General features: G+C 43.0%; 6 protein-coding genes across 11 annotated transcripts in view; 2 read left to right on the top strand and 4 right to left on the bottom strand.

The window, feature by feature from the left end:
* Window positions 1-20,140, bottom strand: part of LOC124314826 (LIM domain only protein 3-like) — a 347,499-nt gene that overhangs the window by 11,850 nt on the left and 315,509 nt on the right. The window lies entirely within an intron of this gene.
* Window positions 1,795-4,776, top strand: LOC124314688 (synaptic vesicular amine transporter-like). Of its 2 annotated transcripts, XM_046779986.1 has the most exons (10): window positions 1,795-1,874; window positions 2,416-2,672; window positions 2,753-3,148; window positions 3,210-3,271; window positions 3,343-3,463; window positions 3,521-3,774; window positions 3,840-3,983; window positions 4,052-4,152; window positions 4,248-4,354; window positions 4,426-4,776. In XM_046779986.1, the coding sequence occupies exons 2-10, from the start codon at window positions 2,498-2,500 to the stop codon at window positions 4,647-4,649; spliced, it is 1,584 nt and encodes a 527-aa protein (XP_046635942.1). In that variant the 5' UTR covers window positions 1,795-1,874; window positions 2,416-2,497; the 3' UTR covers window positions 4,650-4,776. The 2 variants fall into 2 exon arrangements, with proteins under 2 accessions (XP_046635942.1, XP_046635943.1); XM_046779987.1 differs by having other exon boundaries at window positions 2,416-2,676; window positions 3,343-3,774.
* On the bottom strand, window positions 4,642-6,222 carry LOC124314811 (ras-related protein Rab-4B-like). Its single transcript, XM_046780195.1, has 7 exons — window positions 6,033-6,222; window positions 5,848-5,928; window positions 5,536-5,630; window positions 5,453-5,472; window positions 5,172-5,389; window positions 5,008-5,103; window positions 4,642-4,939 (listed from the first exon to the last, which is right to left on the bottom strand). Exons 1-7 carry the CDS (start codon window positions 6,046-6,048, stop codon window positions 4,815-4,817), a joined length of 651 nt encoding a protein of 216 aa, XP_046636151.1. The 5' UTR covers window positions 6,049-6,222; the 3' UTR covers window positions 4,642-4,814.
* On the bottom strand, window positions 6,304-7,670 carry LOC124314805 (DNA replication complex GINS protein SLD5-like). Its single transcript, XM_046780176.1, has 5 exons — window positions 7,225-7,670; window positions 7,006-7,152; window positions 6,787-6,938; window positions 6,555-6,728; window positions 6,304-6,482 (listed from the first exon to the last, which is right to left on the bottom strand). The coding sequence occupies exons 1-5, from the start codon at window positions 7,345-7,347 to the stop codon at window positions 6,383-6,385; spliced, it is 696 nt and encodes a 231-aa protein (XP_046636132.1). The 5' UTR covers window positions 7,348-7,670; the 3' UTR covers window positions 6,304-6,382.
* Window positions 8,463-18,893, top strand: LOC124314618 (tau-tubulin kinase homolog Asator-like). 4 transcript variants are annotated; one of them, XM_046779840.1, is made up of 11 exons: window positions 8,463-8,781; window positions 10,595-11,066; window positions 12,956-13,103; window positions 13,619-13,833; window positions 13,924-14,094; window positions 14,171-14,269; window positions 14,361-14,480; window positions 14,545-15,598; window positions 15,667-16,114; window positions 16,183-17,940; window positions 18,011-18,893. In XM_046779840.1, exons 1-11 carry the CDS (start codon window positions 8,759-8,761, stop codon window positions 18,066-18,068), a joined length of 4,566 nt encoding a protein of 1,521 aa, XP_046635796.1. In that variant the 5' UTR covers window positions 8,463-8,758; the 3' UTR covers window positions 18,069-18,893. The 4 variants fall into 4 exon arrangements, with proteins under 4 accessions (XP_046635796.1, XP_046635794.1, XP_046635797.1 ...); XM_046779838.1 differs by lacking the exon at window positions 8,463-8,781 and adding an exon at window positions 8,907-9,049; XM_046779841.1 differs by lacking the exon at window positions 8,463-8,781 and adding an exon at window positions 9,289-9,955.
* LOC124314842 lies at window positions 18,881-20,055 on the bottom strand. Of its 2 annotated transcripts, none has more exons than XM_046780238.1 (5): window positions 19,878-20,055; window positions 19,491-19,587; window positions 19,400-19,428; window positions 19,247-19,336; window positions 18,881-19,169 (listed from the first exon to the last, which is right to left on the bottom strand). In XM_046780238.1, exons 1-5 carry the CDS (start codon window positions 19,906-19,908, stop codon window positions 19,027-19,029), a joined length of 390 nt encoding a protein of 129 aa, XP_046636194.1. In that variant the 5' UTR covers window positions 19,909-20,055; the 3' UTR covers window positions 18,881-19,026. The 2 variants fall into 2 exon arrangements, with proteins under 2 accessions (XP_046636194.1, XP_046636193.1); XM_046780237.1 differs by having other exon boundaries at window positions 19,749-20,052.

Consider the following 20,140-nt stretch of genomic DNA (forward strand, 5'->3'; position numbering starts at 1 on the left):
CGCCGTTTCGTAAACTGACGAGTGCCTCCGAAGACGCTTTTATGAGGATTTACGATCCTGACGTCGCCGAGCTGGAGCTGACACGGTTGATTTTTCAGTGGGGAACTTTTAAACCAATGGTTTTTTAAAAGAAACCCGCCAGTTCATTCTTTGATATTAGCGGATCTATATACTCATGGCCGGCCAAGTTTTCAGAGCGTCAACGTTTCCGTACGCGGATTTGTCTTTACACATGTTTTGGCTATTTAACCTACATTCGCAAATAATGCATGGCGTGACAGAAGATGTTCGCCAACTGGACCGCGCCATCAGATTAAAATCTAAGATGCTATTTTCGGTGTGAAAGGCCATTCTTATCATTCGCAACAATTTTTTGGTTTGTGCTCGACTTGGACGAAGATCTCGACAATTCCTCAATGTCACGCGATTATTGCAGACAGTTTAGTCTTTGTACACATTGTTCCATCACCCGGCAAAGTCCGCATTTTTACAATATCAATGTGACTAGACGAATCGCGCACCCCATGTCTGGGTTAGCCGACATCATAACTCTGCACGTGTCTAGCACCAATTCCTACCATTTTGGAAAAACAAAAGTTTTCGTTTAACCTGTCGTAGAAAAAAAAGTAGATTCTCAAAATGACTCCTAGCAGCTCAAATAGGCTTGGCTAGCAAATAAAGACGTCTTCGTGTTTCAGTTTCCGTGTTTGATCCTTTGGTTTCGTCAATAACGCCAGCGACAAGTTATGCAATACTTTGAACAAGAGTACCATGCCAGTAAAAATAAGGAGGTGCCGGTATGGCGGCAGGTTCCTCTTGGTCAAAAAATGTTTCGAGTTACACTCTGCTTAAAGTGTTAAACGTTAAAATATTTTTGGATTTGATTGTTTACGCAAAGACAAAGTTGTGAGTTGGGCCTGATCTGAAGTCGTTCTGCAAATGAGTTATTTAATGAGCCCTTACTAATAAGTCAACAAACAGTTCTAGTCAGTCTCAGGAATAATCGCGTACTTCGTAACGAATTAGAATAAACGCCACAGGATAGTCAAAAAGAAACAATAGTGATAGATTTTTCCTACCTTTAAGCTTTAAGCCTTGGATAGACGGCTAGGGATCCACAAGGGCTTCATCCGCAGAGAAGTTGAATCCACCACCAGGCGGGATAGGAAAAAGGGGGTCCTCATGAATACATCCACACTCACAGCATGGGTGTTCACGAGGACATTTAAAGAATAGGGAAGAGTCGTAACTCGCCCTTCATCGGTAGTTCCTCCAATCAAGAGCGGGATGCTGTTTATCTAAATGAAAAAAAAAAAAAAAAAAAAAAAAATGGGTTATGAAACAATAGTGACAGAAACAACAAGAGCTAAGAATAGTTGAAAATAAAGCAGTGGTTGAACCCTTGGAATTGTTAATAAACATGAGAACTGAATTTTTCTTCTGTGTAATGCACTGCATTTTGCAAGTCATGCAAGCATCATTAAAATGTCTAGCAAGTTCCAGGAATAAAGGTAACGAAAATCATTTTACTAGCAATGATAGTGGGATTGTTGCTGATGCAGATATTTACCAGCACAAGCAAAACTTACACAACTTGATGTTATGAGGACTGGTTCAGGCCCCAAATCTGCACAAAGAAGAAAGGGTTACAGTGAAAACAAACTGCCATGCATCGTCAATAAGGGGCTTACATGTGATCAAATCTGGCCAGGAAATAACATTTCACAAATTTTGAACAGGTTTATTAACAAGCTTCTAAGCTCCCACATAATCATTTCATTTGTATTCTTAGTTTAATTTACCTGACAAAAAGCATGGAGTGGATGAGAGCTCATGGAGAACCGCGACCGAGTTCATTCGACGACCACATTTTTGTAATTTTAGTACTTGTTATGCTATTTTTCGTGCAGTAACACGACCTACGTTTCCACACAAAAAAATTTATCGCTTCGTATTTTTACATCTTCTATCTAATTATACTTTGTCTCTTTTTTGAAACTTATAAACAATAAAACGTAAGCAGACGACACTAATCTTCTAATAATAACAATCTAATTTGCTTTAAGATATCGATAGCAATTAAATCGGCTCCCTCATCCCTAAATCCAAACTCAAACATAGAAGCGGTTTTCTCATATCCTCTGAACGGATCGGGATTTTTTTATAGTGTATTAGTTCGTCTCATCAAGTTAAACTGAGCCCCTCTACCACAGTCTAAAAAAAAAAAAACCTCCACGAAGCCTTTTCTAATTTCACACTCCAATGCCGTTTCTTAATTGTCATCTTACTTTGCGCCAAGTTACAGTCTGGAAAAAGCTTTTTTGCTTATTGTTCTAATTGTTTAGCCGACCGTACACGTATGAGGTATGACTGCTGGTGGCTTCGGTTACGATAACCAGATTTTTTTTTCTCAAGTGAGGATCGATCCTTCCGTGCGCTTCATCGAGTTAATACTCATTGACTGGGCTGTAAGTCAACGCCATCAACTGCTATAAATATGAGGACAGGACACAGTCCTGGAAGCTCCAGTTCTGAGCCTAGCAGCTTTGACAGACGGAAGCGAATCCAACATGAGGAAGCTGTTCTGCAACAAGGAACGCAGAGTTACCGAACAATTTGTTTTACTCAGCGTCTATTTCGCTCTTTTGCTGGACAATCTTCTACTGACGGCCGTAGGTTGGTTAAAGACCATTTAACTTGTATTATCTGATATTCAGTTTCCCGCTCATATTTGAATCCATTTTGAAATCAGTGCCGATTCTCCCGCATTTTGTACACCGTGCTGAAAATGGACAGGAAGAAAACGGGACGCTTGTCAGCCCTGAGACTGGCAACGAAACATCGTCTAGCCTGTACAACTTATTGAAATCGTCTGCCCAGCACTTCCACATTGGGCGAGGCTACCAGCCTGAAATAGGCGATAATAGTCGACTGGGATTCCTGCTCTCTTTAAAAGCCGTCGTGCAGCTGGCGGCTAATCCTTTGATAGCCGTCGTCACCCAGAGACAAGGATTCGCTTTGCCTCTTCTCGTTGGCACCGTCAATTTAATCTTATGCGCTTTGCTCTTTGCCTTTGGTCGATCTTATGAGATCTTGTCGTCAGCTCGAGCTCTGCAAGGCATCACGTCCGCTTGTTTTACAATTGCTGGTCGTTTTAATTCAATTCCCTTTATGTACTATGTCTGGAACTGAATGCCAAATTTCTGTAGGCCTTGGGGTGGTAGCGTCAACTTACAGCGAAGAGACTAAACGAAGCGAAGCTCTTGGCCGAGTATCTGTCAACTAATTTTTAGTGTTTTTTTTTTTTTGAATTCTTATTTAACATTTATTGGTACAACCTAGGCTTTAGGTGGAGGAGCCGTTGGAGTCCTTCTAGGTTATCCAATCGCCGGGTTCTTGTATCAGCTTACTGGAAAATCTGTACCATTTCTATTAATCGCCTTCTTGGCTGTCCTTCTGTTAGGTAAAAGTCATTTAAGGACATGGAATTTAGCCAACCTCAATAAAAATGGATTCGTAGGTGCTTTTTCGGTGACACTGCGCGTCTCTGAACATCAGCAACAGAGGAATGAAGACGAATTCATAGAAGAGGACATTTGTTTTTCAGCGGAAAATTGTCCTAGCCGGAAACCTGTTGAACCTCCTCAGCAGTATGTCCATCACCGTCATTTGGTTCTCGGTGTTGTAGTTGGCGCCATATTTATTTCCACATCGGTCATGTCTCTTCTGGAACCGTGCTTGCCGTTTTGGCTCATGAAGACTATGAAACCGGAAGTCAGAATTGATTTAATCTAAATGAGTTATTGCTCTTTCAATCCGACGATTATTTTCTATTACAGCGTTGGCAACTTGGAGCCGTGTTTATACCCGATAGTTGCGGTTATTTGTTAACCACTCACTTCCTCGGTGGTTTAGCTTACCGCGTCGGTCGTTGGAAAGTGGCAATGCTCTCTATGATAATATTGGGCATCTCTTGCACTTTGGTAAACAATTTCGTTCTAATACTTAATTCAAATTCAATCCATGTGAAAATTTCATTCAATCCATCCAGGTGCCTCTTGCTAGTTCCATCATCCATTTAACTGGTCCGCATTTCTGCATAGGTGCCGGGATAGGTGCTGTTGATGCGTCGCTAGTGCCTCTCTTGGCTACGTAAGTTTTGCCCATGTTATTATAACACGCATTTAATTTTAATCAATTAATGTTAAACTTTTGTTGATTAATTGTTGTCCTGTTAAACTACCAAGGCTGGCAGAAAATCGTCAACGTTTAGAAAAGATTGTCGATTTGTCCCCGTCGTACGGTAAAACCTTCGCTCTTGGACAAACAGCCGTTAGTTTAGCCTACTGTTTAGGTTAGTTGATTTCAATAGTTAAATTTTTAAACTTACAAATGAGTGACGAATAATTTGCTCCTACTGAACAGGTCCAATGTTAGGTGGAATGCTGGTGGAATCTTTGGGCTTTCCTCGCCTGATGCTTTGCATGGGTGTTTTGAATTTAGTCTTTGCTCCACTTGTCCTAATCCTTAAATCCGATGAACCTGAAAAAGTATCTGAGCTAACTGCTCTGACGTTATTCTCGTCTGATCACAGGGGATACAGTCGATTCGAAAATGAAGAACTCGAGAATGCAGAAGAAAAACGTTAGAAAATTGTAAATCTGTATGAACGATTTTTCTCATCAATTTGGACATGTTATTAATACCGAGCGGTTTCGTCAAATATATATAAATAGACGTGTTTCGAATTATTAGTACACTGGAATTTAAGACATGGTTAACTGTCTACGTCTTGAAAGTTCTTTTTGATAATGCTAGATCTTGCAACCCGAACATGAAGGTGGATTTACTGAAGTAGATGTCGACTGACGCTGGAATCTTCTAATAGCCGTCTCTCCATGCTGAATACCTGAGCCCAATTTATTGGGGTCAAGTTCACCTTTAAATATTAAAAAAAATAACAGAAATTAATTTTGATTGTAACACAAAATTTAGGATTTACATTACCCGTTTCAACTTTAGAAAGAATGGTCTTTGCACATTGTAGGAATGCTTCTTCGACATTTTCACCGGTTAACGCACTGGCTTCTAGGAACATTAGATCTGAATAAAAAGAAATCTTGAATTCGACAAATGTTTACAAACTATTACTTAAACGAATAACGACTTACCATTTTCTTGTGCAAATTGAGAGGCCTCTAGAAATGAAACTTGTCGATCTTCTTCTAAATCTCTTTTGTTCCCAACCAACAAAACAACCAAGTTGGGATTTGCTAAATTTTGAGCGTCAGTAAGCCAATTCGAAACGGCGTTGTAACTTTCTCTCGAACTGATATCGTAGACCAAAAGCGCTCCAGCCGCTCCTCGATAATAGCTTTTTGTAACGGACCTCAATTATTACAAAAAAATTAGCATACAACTGATAGTATTCAACAAGAGACAATTGTGATACTTGAATCGTTCCTGTCCAGCCTGAAACACAAACAATGATTTAGCTATTTGGTAAACAGAATAAAATTAAATGTGCTATATTACAGTGTCCCATATTTGCAACTTCACTTGTTTTCCTCCAATTGTGACGATCTTTGAACCAAATTCCACGCCAATTGTGTGGCTGCTATCTTGCTTGACTGTCAACCAAGAAGAGAAAATGTAAATGAGGGAATTTTTAATAAATGTGCATTAATAATAAATTATATTGTTGCAAAAAAAAGTCCTGTTAGACAAGCTGTAAAAGCAACTACAAATTTATAGGTTTCAAACAATCTACCTTTCATATACAAGACAATTTCATTTGTTGTGTAACTATCTACAAATTTTACAATAAAAAAAAAAAGCATGGCTTACATTTTTTCTCAATGAAATGGTGTAATAAGCAGGATTTTCCTGTGCCTGCACTTCCAATGACAAGAAATTTGAAGAGGAATTCTGAATAAGATAAAAGTAGAATTGATTAGAATTGTGACTTTTGAACAATAAAAAAATGGGTTGACGTTTGTCTAATGAACAAAAAGTAAACAAGAAAATACTACCGAAATTTTCAGCCATCCTTGGGCATACAATTACGGAGAAAGGCTATATCAATAAACCAATGCAAAGGCTCTCAGTCTCAAGTATCAGTAAGAAACTGTCAAAACCAGAAATCAACTAACAGGATGCAGCTTTTGTGATTGCGAGGGAAGTGATTGGCTACATGAGTTCATGAAGTCTAACAAGTTAGTTAGCAGACGTTTTTTCTCGGCTCAAAAAACAACTTAGTCATTAGCGCCACCTTTTGTATGTTGTATTCAATAGAAAATAAAATAATTTTGTAATTTACTTGTATTCCTGAAGAAATTTACATTAAAAAAAACCAAGTGTAGCTTTAATTAAATTATTTAAATTACAACAAATTGACCGTATTATTTTGTAACAAGCTTGAAATTGATCTATACGGAAGTAAATGTTGAGAATTCTTCAGCAGTTCCACTTCTATTTCACCCCTGATAAAATCAAATAAGAATTTTGAATACAATGTGAAGAAAAAATTATTTGAATTCAATACAAACACTTACTCGCTAGTGCCATCGCTCACAAGAACTGAGGGGGCATCATCCTTAACGCATACGAAAACGTAGCTGTCTCGGTTTGGAGTTGTAATGAATTTTTGGGTGTTGATTTCTCTCATGTTTGTAGGCATGTGTCTAAGTCCAAGAGTTTTTAGGTGGGTTTCTGTGTTGGAGTTTAGTCTGTAAAAAAAAAATGGTTGTTTAAGGAACTTAACAAAAATAACTGGTAATACTATACTCTTGTGCAAATTTTAATTCATCTTCAGTAAGCAAACTTGGTTCATTTCGTTGTCTTTTGTTTTCATTGTTCAACAAGTAGCCAAGGAATTTTTCTATTTTCTCCAGACGTATTCTTAGGTATGATGTAACTACATAGCGTATTCTTTCAACCTAACAAATGTTTAAAAAAAATATTAGTAAAGGGGGAAGGGCATAATCTTAATTTAGTAGTTCATACTTCCATTCGATGCAAAGCAAATCGAAAATCTGATTTAGAAATGGCCATCAGATTCTCTTCCATGTTCTTTGTCTGCTCTAAAAGACAGTCAACTAGCTCAGTCTGTGGAGATAATAATTCTGGGGCGAGCATTTCATTGAGCCAGCTCTTGACATACAATAATACAGAGGAATGTCAACATCAAACAGGACATTTTTGGCACGTCTAATCATTCCAAACCTCTTCGAGTTTCTTGACGGCTTCAGAAGCAGATAAGAATTCGGCGTCTTCGGTCTCTGATATAGTATCCGCTGTTCCGAAAAGATCACTTAGTTGCGTTAGATTTCCGGAATAGGAAGCCATTATTATTCTTAATTCAATCGTATAAACGAAATTTTACCACAAGCCGACTGACACTATTTGACAGGGGGCCTCACAAAACAACGTTTCCCGCCAAAAACAAAAACATGGTTGCATGACTCGTCTAATGAAGCCAGAGCTCAAATGTTCTATTTTTTCCTTGGATTATTGTTCCGTTCTAAACGGGTTTGTTCTTCAAACATTTGCAAAGCAAACCTGGCCCTCTTTGAAAAAATATATCAGTTTAAGCTAAGCGTGTCAATCGACAACAAACAAAACAAGTCGTTTCTGCCATTTGGTTAAGTGCTGGCTCATCGACTTTAAGAATACATTATGCAAATGCAAGCGAGCGGAAACCATGTATATTTTTAGTTGCATCTTATATTCTAAGAAAAGATGTTGTGATTTGGCCAAGTTTGTACCGGGCGGACGGTACTAGTGCCTTAAGGTAGAGCAAGGTAAACAATAGTAAGGCAACCATCACGGTATACTCGACATTTTGTTCAACTCGGCATGAATTTTTGTGCGTTGGCGTTTCGCATTTCCTTCAACTCCTGTTCCATCACAGTTATCGGTGGAATTGGACGGCGAAAAAAGAGAGAACGTTAAAAATGAGGACAGGATTTCGAAATCGAAAGAAGATGGTTTGTTCCTACGTGGCATCCGTGTTCGCGAATACGCAACATCCTTGTAAAAATAAGCAATCTAGTGCTATTATTAGATTACGAAATGTACAGAGATCGCACGACGAGTATTTATTATTTACAAGAAAAGACATCCCTTTTGCGTGGTCTGTACAAACCGTAGGTATATGTACGTATAATTACGTATCTGGCGGCAGGTGGTTAACTAAACAGAGCGGACGTTGAGTGACGAACTGCACATGGACCGTTTCCAGACGATCATTGAAATTGCTGCACTCGGGTCTAAATAAAACCGTCACATAAGGAACTCTAGTTTTCATTTACGCCAACTGTAGCACAAAATGCTACAGTAAGAGAATTAAGGGGTAGTAGTATAGACGGAGAAAACAAAACAAGCTCTTCGGGTTGTCGTGACGTGTTGAGCGCCAAGAAAAAACTAAAAAGAACTAGCGAGGCCGTATTCAAGAGACCGGCTCAAGCATAGCGGGCGTTCAGTCTGTAAGGATCTGGCTAGCGGAGCTGGCTCGATCACTTAAAGCTCCTTCTTTTAGTCCACGAGCAATAAAAACTGCATATCGTTTCGAAAAGCAAAGTTCCGCAGTTCGCACAGTGTGGGGGAATCGACGTCGATTTATTATTGGGAATATATCAACAGCTAGCTACCACAACACATTTATTATCGAGAGGTGAAAACAAAAAGAAAGTCGATTTCCGGAGTGCGCGCGCTGGCGAATTACATTCAATCTCCTAGTCGCCCGCAAGCAGCCGATATGCGCTGGGAGATAATGCAGTGGTAAATCACAATATTTTTATCTTCAACGTTTTATTTAATTGCCTTGGTCAGTTCCCATTCACGGAAACAGCTCAGAAAGTCGTTGACCGGATTTCGTATGAAATTATAAATCGATTTAGACTACATATCGATAGCTTAGCATCATCGATTTTATGCGTTACCCAACCCCTTCCAACAAATTTTGTTTCGTCTGCTCTGCTCAGCCGCAGTCCGAATGTGTCGACAAATATGGCGTTCAACTGTTCTATAGATTTCTGCCAAACTACTGGTAAGAAAAGCTGAAATAGATTTGCTTTGGGTTACTAATAAGGTTTTCTTTTCCTCGAAGAAAGTCCCGTGTGATTGAGCAATTTGAGCTTGTTGGAGAAAAATCGATTTAGCCAACGATCTGGGCTGTGTATACGTGCTTTGTTGGAGGGCGAACTACTGGGGTTTTCTATCATTGACTGATTTTTTTGTCTGGGGTATGACGGCTGGTCTCAAGTGGGTATGGCCGGGATTATCCCATTATTCATTCATGTTGGTTACAAAAGTGTTTGGGAGTTAGTGAAGTGAACATAACCAGCAGATCCAACCTAAATTTTGTTACATTTCCAGGTTAACATAATTGTGGATTGAGCAGAGTCAAGTGGGTGATGGAGTATTGCGTTTTCTCACTTTCCAGTAGCCACAATGTCTCCCTTCCTAGCGCAGTTGCCCTTGTTCAGCAAGAAAAACCAAGGGGTGTCGAGTGATAGCAGGATTCAATCAGTCTCAAAGAGCTAGTGAATTTGAGTCAGTAAGGAAGGTGGAGCATTGGGCAAAAAGTGGCAGAGACAGTATCTGTCTCGGCGGTACGATCTCGTCGACTAAAAATAGGACCGGTGGTGTGGCTTTTTATGTGTGTATACATCTTCGGACTTCCCCAACTATACTATATTGCACGTATAGGAATCGCTCGCAAACACACCTTGAATCCTACGTTTCGCCACTGTTCTGATCGATCCAAACATCCCAACAGAACCAGTTTGCCTGGGCCGTTTTTCTCTGTCTCTCCTTCTTTTTTCCCCCGTTGAAAAGGTCGCGCTTGTACACACATTTCAAGGTTGAATAATAGTAGGAAGTTGAGTCGACAAAGTTAGCCACTGAAATCTCTGGTCGAAGCTGGAATTGGCGCTCGTCTCTTTCAAATGATGTATTTATACCAACAGGACTCTATCTAATTCAAACTGTGTGTGTGTGTTTGCTTGCTTGCTTGCGTGAGTGCGTGCGTGTTGTTGGCTATATGCCCGTTGAGCAGCAGCAAACATGAACGTCTCGTTTTCTCTTTTGTCGTGATTGTTTGTTGAAGCTGATGACCGCGATCTGAAAATATCTCTCGGGGCGGCCCCCTGTCTCTCGTCGTATTCTTCGGCTTTTTTATGCCCCCAGTCCACCTCTACCCCCCTTATTTTTTCGGTGCTTTACAGATGCTTTGATAGTTTTGAATGGCGTTTGCTAGCAGTAGAAAAGCGCCATTTTCTCGCATTCGTTTCCTTTTTCTCTCCATTGTAAAAATTCGGGCGCCAACTGATTGTTGGTAACGCAGTTGTTTGTTGTGTAGTGGTTATAAATCAGTCGCAGCTGGTTGGCTGTAACGCGTTTTGACTGTTTCCCGGTGCAGTACGGTGGTACGGCGTGACAATGCTCCATTGTCTCATGTATTACGCTTGCCGCCCACACAGAACCGTCAGTAGTACTAGTCCCGTCTGCAACCCCCTGTTTTTCGGTGAGGGGTATGCCCGGCTTTTATTGGTTTCCCTTCACATTTTTTATGTTTTCTTGTTGTTGCTAGTTCGGCGGAACCCAGTCCCTGCTTAGACGTAGCGGCGCTAGCTGTTGACGAGGCGACAGTATCATCCGTCAGATCGGTCGCAGTTTCCGCCACAGGACTGGGCGGCATCAAAATCTCGGCATTCTCCCTCCTAGTCAACGGCTTTTCGCAGTCGAGCAGCAGCGGTTGCGTTCGTGCCGGTCGACGCCCAGCAGTCGCAGCCTCAACAACCTCAGCCCTACGTTTGCATAGCAGTAATAGCAGCTCGTCGAGTAGCAGCGACGACGACGACGCCGATCACAGCAGCGACGAGCGAAATAGCCAAAAGAGTCAAAGTGCCGCCAGTTTGGTGGAAACGCGCAAACCCAAGAGACCAAATCTCCTGCAACTTCCATGTGTAGCACGCCCTGCTAAGCAAACCAACGGACACATCACCATGGCCACGGAAGACCTACTCCAACCCGGACATGTTGTCAAAGAGCGCTGGAAAGTGGTACGTTATTTTTTCTTCTCTCCTACTTTTATTTTTTACGATTTTCCTATCGACGTTAGGTAAGCAAAAACAGGAAGAAAAAGAAACAAAATATATACATGCCGGCCATTTAAAACGATTTCTACACTGCTGTGTGCTCGGTTTAAGCTCTCAATCTTTGAAGCCTTTCCAGAACAAGAACCACCCAATTGATCATCCAACTCAATTTGCATACGTAGTTTGACTTGCAGAAGAGGAAAAAGGGCTTCGATGACGACTTGGGGGGGATGAAAGACGCAGTTACTTTTTGGGTTGTCGTTTTGGGCCGACCTTCCGGTCTCGATTCTGCATAATTAAGGGAACGGGACAGTGAGAGGAGGACAGTTTTACCAACAGCACGTGGCTTTCGTCGCCACCACCAACGTCCTGTGGCTAGTCACACAGTCAGTTAAAATAAATTGGGAACACTCCCGTCTAACCCTCGTCCCATCCAGACAGCTGTCCGGGGGTAGTAGTGCTGCGCCTACATTGACGCACGGTGATGAACTCGATCTACGAGGTTCCCTAAAAAGACGACAACGTGTTTGTTTAGCGCATGCAAAAATAAAAAAAGAAAAGAGAAATAACATTTGCCAAACACCCTCCCCTCCCCCACTCCGGTCGAGCTTTTTGCTGGCATTGTTGTTTTTCAAAAATGAAAAACGATTGCGAAACGAGGAAAAGACGTTCCTGTCGAACTTGACCCAGTTTTTGGCAAATCAGGTTTGGCGACTCTTCGCAGACTCTTTTGCGAGCCGTTTTCCTAATTTCAGCTCCTTTGTGCGTGCGTGTGTGTGTGTGTGTGTGGGTCTCTCTCTGCTAATGAGGTCACACGGGCACCGGCAAATCCAGTCGCCCAGCGTGACAATTAGCGTGACGCTTGATTGGAGGATGAGCGCAACATGTAACATTGTTGCATCGGATTTCTCACTTTCTCCTCCTCTTTGTCTCTCCCTCCCTACACGAAATCGTGTGCAGGTATAGTTTTAGTATCAGGAAAATTGAGAAAGAGGTTAGTCATCTGGTTCTTTTGTTTTCTTTTGATTGTAAATATGTGTTCCGCACTAGTTGTGCTTCCATGCGCAAAAACTTGGCACCGGCTCCCCCTTGGGTCCTGGGCACAATTCGATCTTTTCTTTCTGTAATGTAACCGTTTCGTCTAATCAAAATGTCTACTGACCTTATTTTTATTACTTGCATTAGACATTTTTTTCCTTCCTTTTTTTTTGTGTGTGTGTTTGGGTTTCTGCAACGGGCTCGCTCCTTGAGCCATACGTCAACATCAAGTAACCCAAATATATACATTACTCACGGGCGGGGCGGCATAGTAGACGCAGTAGACATCTCAAACATTTCGAAACCCAAATTTGTCTCACGTTAGCTTTGAGTTAATCGATACTTTAGGGACAAACAACAAAAACAAAACAAAACAAAAAAATGGTATGAAGAAATCTAAAAAGTTGGTGCGCTTGCGTCCCGGTTTCTTTCACCCATCGTCACGCCCGCTCTAGTCTGGGATTTTCTCTTGTCTCCTTTCCACACCGTGCGCCTTCTCGGCGTAATGAAACTGTGAAAATCGCACACACTCATTAGCGCTAATGAGGCCGCGAGTACTGGATATAGCCGGCGAGAAAAATGGGAAAAGATGCCGTGCCAGAACTTTGGATGAAAGTTCTGACTGAATCTGTCTTCATAACAACTCAGGGGAGGTCGTGTGTGTGTGAGTGTGTCACCGGGATCAACATTAGTTCTACTTTTTTTGTTTTTCTTAGGAATACAATTTGCCGCTGCCAAGTAGTATATTGGGCGGAACGCTTACTGAATTGAAACTTAAATTAATCACGCAATATTCCCTCGGTCATGCTCTCCAGGTGCGCAAGATTGGCGGCGGTGGTTTCGGAGAGATCTACGAAGGAGTGGATTTGGTGACGCGTGAACTGGTGGCTCTCAAGCTGGAATCGGCCAAGCAGCCCAAACAAGTTTTGAAGATGGAAGTGGCCGTCCTAAAGCGACTCCAAGGTTCGTATAATCCGCAGTTCTAAATTGGCCTAAATAGGGTTAGTATAAGACGAGACTGGAGTAGTGTGTGGCGCTCAAAGGTACTCTGCCTAATGATGTAGTTTACAGGCTATTGTGGGCAACTAAATCGATCCTGCTTGTTGCGGATAACGTACACTTTTTCCTCCCTCCCTTTACTACTTATTTTTTTATATTCACGCCCGCTCCATCTCGTTGTCTTCATTTTTCCAAATTTATGATTTCATTAGTGGAGACCACCCTGGCTTCCTTTCTGTCGCTTGTAAATATGACTTGTACATACACACACGACAGGGCGTGTCGTTCTAGTTAACTTACGACGCTGGAAATATGCGACTGTATTTTATGACACGCGCTGTGTCTTGTCACGTCTCGCTGGATAATAAGATCTTCCCCTGTGATGCGTCACACGCTTCTCTATTTTTCTTTTGGTTGTTTTCATTTTCTGGGCTGTTGTTCTTCCGGATGATTACTTTTATGTGATGTGTGTCTTGCAGGTAAAGAGCACGTCTGCCGCTTCATCGGATGCGGTCGCAACGATCGGTTTAACTACGTCGTGATGCAGCTACAGGGTCGAAACCTTGCCGAGTTGCGGCGAGCCCAGCCCAGAGGAGCCTTCTCCTTATCGACCAGCCTCCGACTGGGTTTACAAATACTCAAAGCCATAGAAAGTATCCATGAAGTCGGCTTCCTCCATCGCGATATCAAACCTGTAAGCATAATCGATTGTCAATTTCAAATGTATTTTGAACCATATTGGACTGACGTATTGGTCTTTCTACATTTCCAATTTGGTTTTTAGTCCAACTTCGCTATGGGCCGTGTGCAGCACACGGGCCGACGGGTTTTCATGCTGGATTTTGGTCTGGCTCGCCAGTACACGACGGCGTCGGGAGATGTCAGACCGGCCCGATCAGCTGCAGGTTTCCGAGGCACCGTTCGTTACGCCTCGATCAACGCCCATAAAAACAAAGTAATTCCATTATATTACGTTTGATGAATTGAATCGATATTTATTGATTAACTGACAAATCAATTTCGCCCAACAGGAAATGGGCCGACACGATGACTTGTGGTCTCTCTTTTATATGCTGGTCGAGTTTGTTAACGGACAACTTCCGTGGAGAAAAATCAAAGATAAAGAGCAGGTATAAATCTAATCACCCAAAAAGTTGATTGAATTTTTGAACGTTCAATCCAAAATGATCCACATACTTTATTTTCTTTATTGACTTCCAGGTGGGCTTAATGAAGGAGCGCTATGATCATCGGTTGCTCTTGAAGCATTTGCCGTCAGATTTCAGGAGTTTCCTGGAACACATTCAGTCGTTGCAGTACGTCGATAAGCCAGATTATTTGGTAAGAGTATGCCAAAAAAACGTGCCTTTTCAAGTGTCTTGATGGTGTATTTTGGGATGTTTAGATGCTTGCCGGAGTGTTGGAACGCTGCATGAAGCGGCGCGGCGTCCGAGATTGCGATCCTTACGATTGGGAAAAGCTTGCGGAGGCGCCACAGTCGGTGACCACGTCTTCTTCTTCGGCTGCCGTGCCATCCAAGCCCCAGCAGCGCATCATCACCAATCCAGGCACTGCCAATGTCACGACCGATAATCTGGGTGAAGATCCACTGGCCGCTAGTATTGGATTGAATAATCAAGAGAACATGCATCCGAGCGATATGGCAGTGGCTGCCTCGGCTGCCATGCCGCCCGTCGTGGATAGGAGGACTCCGTTGCAAACCGCACAGGTTGTTTCAACCGATAAGGAAGGAGGGACGAATGGTGATGGATCGAAATCCCCGGTCGCTGTCAATGGACAAAGCGCACAAGTCAATGCCCAAGACAAATCACCCAAGAAGCGAAAGTTGGAAGGGGGAGCCGACGCCGTTGTTCCGCCACCACTCGCTCACGATAGACAAGCGCGACGGGCACTGGTTGCGGAAGCCGCCACCCCTGATTCGCTGGTGGACACGGAAAATAGTCGAGAAGCAGCCGCTCGTCAAGAATCGGGTGCTGGATTAGTGGAAACGGATAACGGTTTTACTCCGCTTGCGATTTCAGCTTCGATGCCGGCCGTTCTGGTGACCGCTAGATCTCCACGTCCCAATTTCGGTCCGTCGCACAGTGTCCCTCAATCGCCCAGCACGCCGGCCGACGTCGACGACGCACAAGCAGCTTCGAATGTTGCCAGGATGGGTGGTGGTGGCGGCGTGTCTCCTGGCGTAGTTAGCGCTGGAGGAATGGGATTAGGATCACCTTTGGGTGCCGACAAGGGCGTCCGAGGACGCACCAATCTGAGGCGCTTTCATAGCATGCACGCTCACAACCACAGTCCGGGTAGTAGTCGAGGAGTACGTGTCACTAAGGAGATGAAGGAGCGCGACCGGGAACGCGATAGGGATACGTCTTACACTCAGTGTGCCGTGATGGATGACGACAACGTTTCTGCCCTTCAGCAAATGACAAGAGCTGGCGGAGGTAAAGAACTACCTGGTGCAACAATAGACAACATAACTAATGATTATTTGTTATTTTTAAAATGGTAGGGTTAACTCTGGCATCGCAGTGGAAATCACAATTCGACGATTCGGAGGAGACGGACGACGAACTTCAAGGAGAACATTTACAGAGCCCCGAACATTTGCCTGCCTTGGCCCGGCTAGGAGTGGCCATGCTGCAGCAGCAAATGTTTGGCTATGGATCGTCCCCTACTTCGCCAGTCATGTTGCGAGCCATCAGCCCTAATAATTTAAACGAGCAAGCGATGGCTATGGAATCAGCCATGCAATATTTCAACGAACGATCACCCGACAACAATCAGAACAACAACAACAATCAGTCGGGGCAAACGACTATGTGTGCTACCACATTGCCCAGGAGGTCCAAGAGACCACCTGAACGTCTGAAAAGCGACGAGTCTCAACTAGTTAAGGGTTCGACTCTCGATGGACTGGATGTTGAAGGAGCCGATACGATGCAAGCCATTTTGAATAGGTAAGCAAAGATCACTTTTATATTGATTCCGCTACAATTTTTCATCCATCACTTCTTCGGTTGAATAGGGAGGGATTGCCACGAACCTGGAGCAATCCTCAACTGTCTTCGCACATCCGTCCAGGGCTAGAACCGCCTCGATTGCAGCAGGCGGCTTTTGACGACTGTGTCTACGCTGTTGACGTGATGAGGAACGTTGCCGTTAAGCAGGGTGCAGCCGCATCGACGTCAGCCACCAAAGAAATTGATCCTTCTGCCGATGAAGTGGAGCGCAAATTCAGCCTTCCGGCACGCATGCTATGCCAAACGAGCGCCGCCCTGTTACAATTGCAATCGGATTTTCAAAATGACTCATCACAGACTGCCGCCGTCGCCGGCCGATTGGAAATCCGCATGGTGGATCCGTCTACTTCTCGTTCTCACGGAGATCACACGACCGATCAGCCGTGTAATGTCCCAGCCCTTTACGTAGCTACGGCGCCCAGCATTGAAACGTCTGCCGAGAAAAGCGCGGCTTCCGTCTCTCAGTCGGCCGTCACGCCTGCGCTGGTCCCCGCACCAGCTGTCGAAGAAGCGACTGTTTTCTACGACGCTCAACCCAACGGAGATGAAGATACTTTCCGAACAGCTTTACCCGGTACAACAATGAATGCCGGGACGTCCAAAACGATTATGCTGGGACAAGCTGGCGGACTTGCGGAGCCGGAAACGGAGAGACTTGAAGTTAAGTCAATCACTCAAGACGATGATAACGAATCGCTCCATTCTCCTGAGAAAACCTCGAGGCTATCGTCGGCCCGAGGCTCCAAATCCCCGCAGCAACAGCGGCGAATCGGCACCGTCGTGCCGCCAGTCCCTCCGCATTTGGAAACTCCCACTTTGGTCGATCTCGGTCCTAATCGAGATGGAAACAGAGAAGATGGTCGACGTCGAGGCCGCGATGTCGAGGGAGAGACCGAAGAAGATGAGGAAGAAGACGAAGAAGAGGATGAAGATGAGGATGAAGAAGAAGAGGAAAATAAGGAAGTACGGAAGAACAATGACGGCGAAGAAGGTGACGCTGATGATGAAGAGGGCAATAAACGGACTCAACAAGATTACCCGGTCTTGAGTGAGCAGCTGGACGAGGAACGCCGGAAAATATCTGTCATCAACTTGAACGACTTGAGTGCCGCCTTTCAAGCCTCCAGCCGGATGCGGACTCCTCGCCATTCTCCACCGCCTGCCGAATTACCTTCGCAACAGCATCTGCAGCAGCGACGTTACTCTCAAGAGGAACGTTCCCATGCCGTCCGCCTAGTGTCGGGCTATCTGTCACAAATGACCTCGTCGGCCGCGCAGACTGGCGGAGAGGAAGAAGAGGCGAGCGGTGGCGATGCAACAGCTTCGGCTGGCAAAGGTCTTCGCTATGATCGAGACGATGAAACTTCCAGCGGCCGCCGGAAAAGACAAGGAGTCGAAAAGTACGTCTCGGATAACTCGCAGCTCAATTTGCAATTCGAGCGACGGCGATCTCATCGTCCTCAAAGTAGCGACATGACTGGATTAACTGTTGTTCATCACTCGCCCACTATGCGCCACCGGAGTAGCGTCGCCACAGCCCCGGACACCGCCTACTCGTCGCATCCATCGTATTTGGATACCCGGTCTAGGCCGTCTCCGCAGTCATCGTCTGTAGGCGGTTTAACAGCTTTAAACAGCACCTACGAAATCAGCCGCGTCCGATCGTCGCCATCGCTGGTGCCGTCGACGAGTCGCTTTCCTTTTCATTACACCCCTCACCCACCTACAGGCAATCCGCCCACTCTTCGCGAGCTCGACGCCAGGTAAATAACACGTTAATATGGATGAAATACTGAGACTCGATTAATCTAAATTTTGTTGTATTTTCTCCAGGCTGCGCCGCTATCGCCCCGTCTCGTTTCGTGACGGCACCTCTTACAGCCGCCGCTGAACGCCGAATCCTTTGAAAAATTCTCCCCTTTATGCCGAACCATGGCAGCTTTTCATCACGCAATTTACAAGTTCTAGTTCACAGCACTGATGTCTGGGTTTTATAAATGATTTCTAGTCTCTTTTTCATTCACGCTAGTCAATGCCCTTCCCCCTGCTCTACCACCCTCAAAACTGAAATCGATATCGACGATTTTTACTATCTAATGATGCATTATTTTTTTTTTGTAACCATTGAGCTTGTTTCGTTTGGGCCGACTCTATTCCATTCGCCGGTTGTAGCCCCCTCAAAACCTTCGCAATCATGACTTTTTATCATTTCTTGTTCAATTTATAATTATATACTTTGTTGCGTTCTTCCTTTTCCCCGATGGATGATGTCAAATGCGTTATTAGAGGGGCTATAGGGAAAAACGCCAGCTGCTATGTGATAATCGGGTCACTTCTGCTGCTGCTAAAAACACACCTGTATTATTTATTTATTCATTTTTCCACTTTTTATTTGATTCTTGTTTCCGTAAGTTTGGAAACACTTGTTTCGCGTGCGTGTCAATCCCTATCGCCCTGAAGACATTTTTTTATGTACTTCAACTGGTATTTGTGTTGTGGTTTTATTAGCTATCTAAATTTTTTTTCCCTTTCGACTTTAGTGTCAGCTATACATATTTACTTATCGGTGCTCTCCAATTCGCAAAAGTGGTCTGTGACTTTTTTCTTTGTTTTGACATCCCTCTCCGCTCGACCGAAACCCCTCACCTCTGTTGTACTCGAGTCAGCGCGAAGGTAAAAAAAAAAAATAAAATAAAAAATACATCGTTTGAAGTTATTCTATTGCAATTCAAATATCTTAAATAAAACGGTAATTGAACAAACAGTGGTTTACTTAACATCTGATGGCCATGACGTCCTTTGTATTGACTAGATAAGTTTTTTAAAACACAAATTTAACATTCAGCGCTTCAGTTAAAGTGTTTCTTCTTCTTTGACGGTAAGTAGATCGGTTTTCCGTTGCAAAGTTTCAAGATTTCTTCATTTTCTTGGTCATTTAATATCTCTTTCTTTAGCAATTTTGGTGAAAAGGTTAGTGCAATAAATGTAATGCCTAAAAAAGTAAGTAAATATTACAAATTATGCATTATTGCTTGGTAAAGTAAAATTATTCAAAGAAATAGATATTACCATCTACTATAACAGGGAAAATAATATGAAAATTGAATGGAGTACTCTTAAACTTCAATGCTTCCAGCATCAGGTACACAATTTTCAATACTAAAGATGAAATGTATAAAAATTTTAATTACACACATATTAGTTAATTATGTCAATATTTACAAAGGGAAAACATTGCCATTACTGCCATCCTGAAAAAAAAAATTAACGAAATCAGAATAAAGAGTAGTTGCAAATTTCAATTTTAACTTACGACCAGTGGTGAATGCAAAAGGCACTAAGTAAAAGAATGCTTCCATTTTGAATGGAGTAAGCTATCAAGAGTCTTGCACTTGAGGATGGTAGAGGTACTATGTAAATGAAGTTATCAGACATCAGAATGAAATAGTATTAGTGTGGAATACTGGCTGTTAAAATAAATGAACTCCAAAGAACTAAGAATCCATTGAAATGTAATAAAATCTAAACCCTAATGGGGAGAACTGTAAGTAAAGGATTAGAATTTGCTTACGATTTTCAAGGTCTGTAATGTTAGTTGAAGAATTGTAGTTTTTGTAATAAGACCCCAAGAAAACATCCTTGTCAAACCAAGAACGAAGAGCTTGAGCAAAATCTAAAAATGACACAAAAGCGAGCCAACCTCTCAGAGTGTAGACTCCTCTGTCTACCATTCTGAGTTATCATTCAACGAAACAATGCTTCGATTTCTCAACGGACGGTAAAAATTACTTTAACTGTTCCAAATAGAAATTTTGAATATAAATCACATAATATAATAAAAAGTATTATATTCTCTATTCCCGTACGTCCGTACGTAGGTTTGGAGCAGACGACGATTCGGCGAGGCAAGACACCTAGTGAGGGAATTTCATACTGCTCTATGGAATCCCATTTCATATGTCG

Source organism: Daphnia pulicaria, chromosome 10, assembly GCF_021234035.1.
Source record: "Daphnia pulicaria isolate SC F1-1A chromosome 10, SC_F0-13Bv2, whole genome shotgun sequence".
In the NCBI taxonomy this organism is placed as follows: domain Eukaryota; kingdom Metazoa; phylum Arthropoda; class Branchiopoda; order Diplostraca; family Daphniidae; genus Daphnia; species Daphnia pulicaria.

What these genes read in the sequence shown, in the direction of transcription:
- LOC124314842 (XM_046780237.1), bottom strand. Translation starts at nt 19,908, where the DNA reads ATGGTAGACAGAGGAGTCTACACTCTGAGAGGTTGGCTCGCTTTTGTG. An exon ending in TTTTGCATTCACCACTGGTC is followed by an intron (nt 19,429 to 19,490) that starts GTAAGTTAAAAT and finishes TTTTTTTTTCAG; the next exon opens with GATGGCAGTAATGGCAATGT. An exon ending in AATGGCAATGTTTTCCCTTT is followed by an intron (nt 19,337 to 19,399) that starts GTAAATATTGAC and finishes TTTCATCTTTAG; the next exon opens with TATTGAAAATTGTGTACCTG.
- LOC124314688 (XM_046779986.1), top strand. Translation starts at nt 2,498, where the DNA reads ATGAGGACAGGACACAGTCCTGGAAGCTCCAGTTCTGAGCCTAGCAGC. An exon ending in GAAGCGAAGCTCTTGGCCGA is followed by an intron (nt 3,272 to 3,342) that starts GTATCTGTCAAC and finishes GGTACAACCTAG; the next exon opens with GCTTTAGGTGGAGGAGCCGT. An exon ending in CTTGGCTGTCCTTCTGTTAG is followed by an intron (nt 3,464 to 3,520) that starts GTAAAAGTCATT and finishes ATGGATTCGTAG; the next exon opens with GTGCTTTTTCGGTGACACTG.
- LOC124314811 (XM_046780195.1), bottom strand. An exon ending in CCATTTCATTGAGAAAAAAT is followed by an intron (nt 5,631 to 5,847) that starts GTAAGCCATGCT and finishes CTTGGTTGACAG; the next exon opens with TCAAGCAAGATAGCAGCCAC. An exon ending in TCTTTCTAAAGTTGAAACGG is followed by an intron (nt 4,940 to 5,007) that starts GTAATGTAAATC and finishes TAATATTTAAAG; the next exon opens with GTGAACTTGACCCCAATAAA.
- LOC124314805 (XM_046780176.1), bottom strand. Translation starts at nt 7,347, where the DNA reads ATGGCTTCCTATTCCGGAAATCTAACGCAACTAAGTGATCTTTTCGGA. An exon ending in GAATTAAAATTTGCACAAGA is followed by an intron (nt 6,729 to 6,786) that starts GTATAGTATTAC and finishes TTTTTTTTACAG; the next exon opens with ACTAAACTCCAACACAGAAA. An exon ending in GTGAGCGATGGCACTAGCGA is followed by an intron (nt 6,483 to 6,554) that starts GTAAGTGTTTGT and finishes TGATTTTATCAG; the next exon opens with GGGTGAAATAGAAGTGGAAC.
- LOC124314618 (XM_046779838.1), top strand. Translation starts at nt 8,934, where the DNA reads ATGCGTTACCCAACCCCTTCCAACAAATTTTGTTTCGTCTGCTCTGCT. An exon ending in AAATCAAAGATAAAGAGCAG is followed by an intron (nt 14,270 to 14,360) that starts GTATAAATCTAA and finishes ATTGACTTCCAG; the next exon opens with GTGGGCTTAATGAAGGAGCG. An exon ending in CTTCGCGAGCTCGACGCCAG is followed by an intron (nt 17,941 to 18,010) that starts GTAAATAACACG and finishes TATTTTCTCCAG; the next exon opens with GCTGCGCCGCTATCGCCCCG.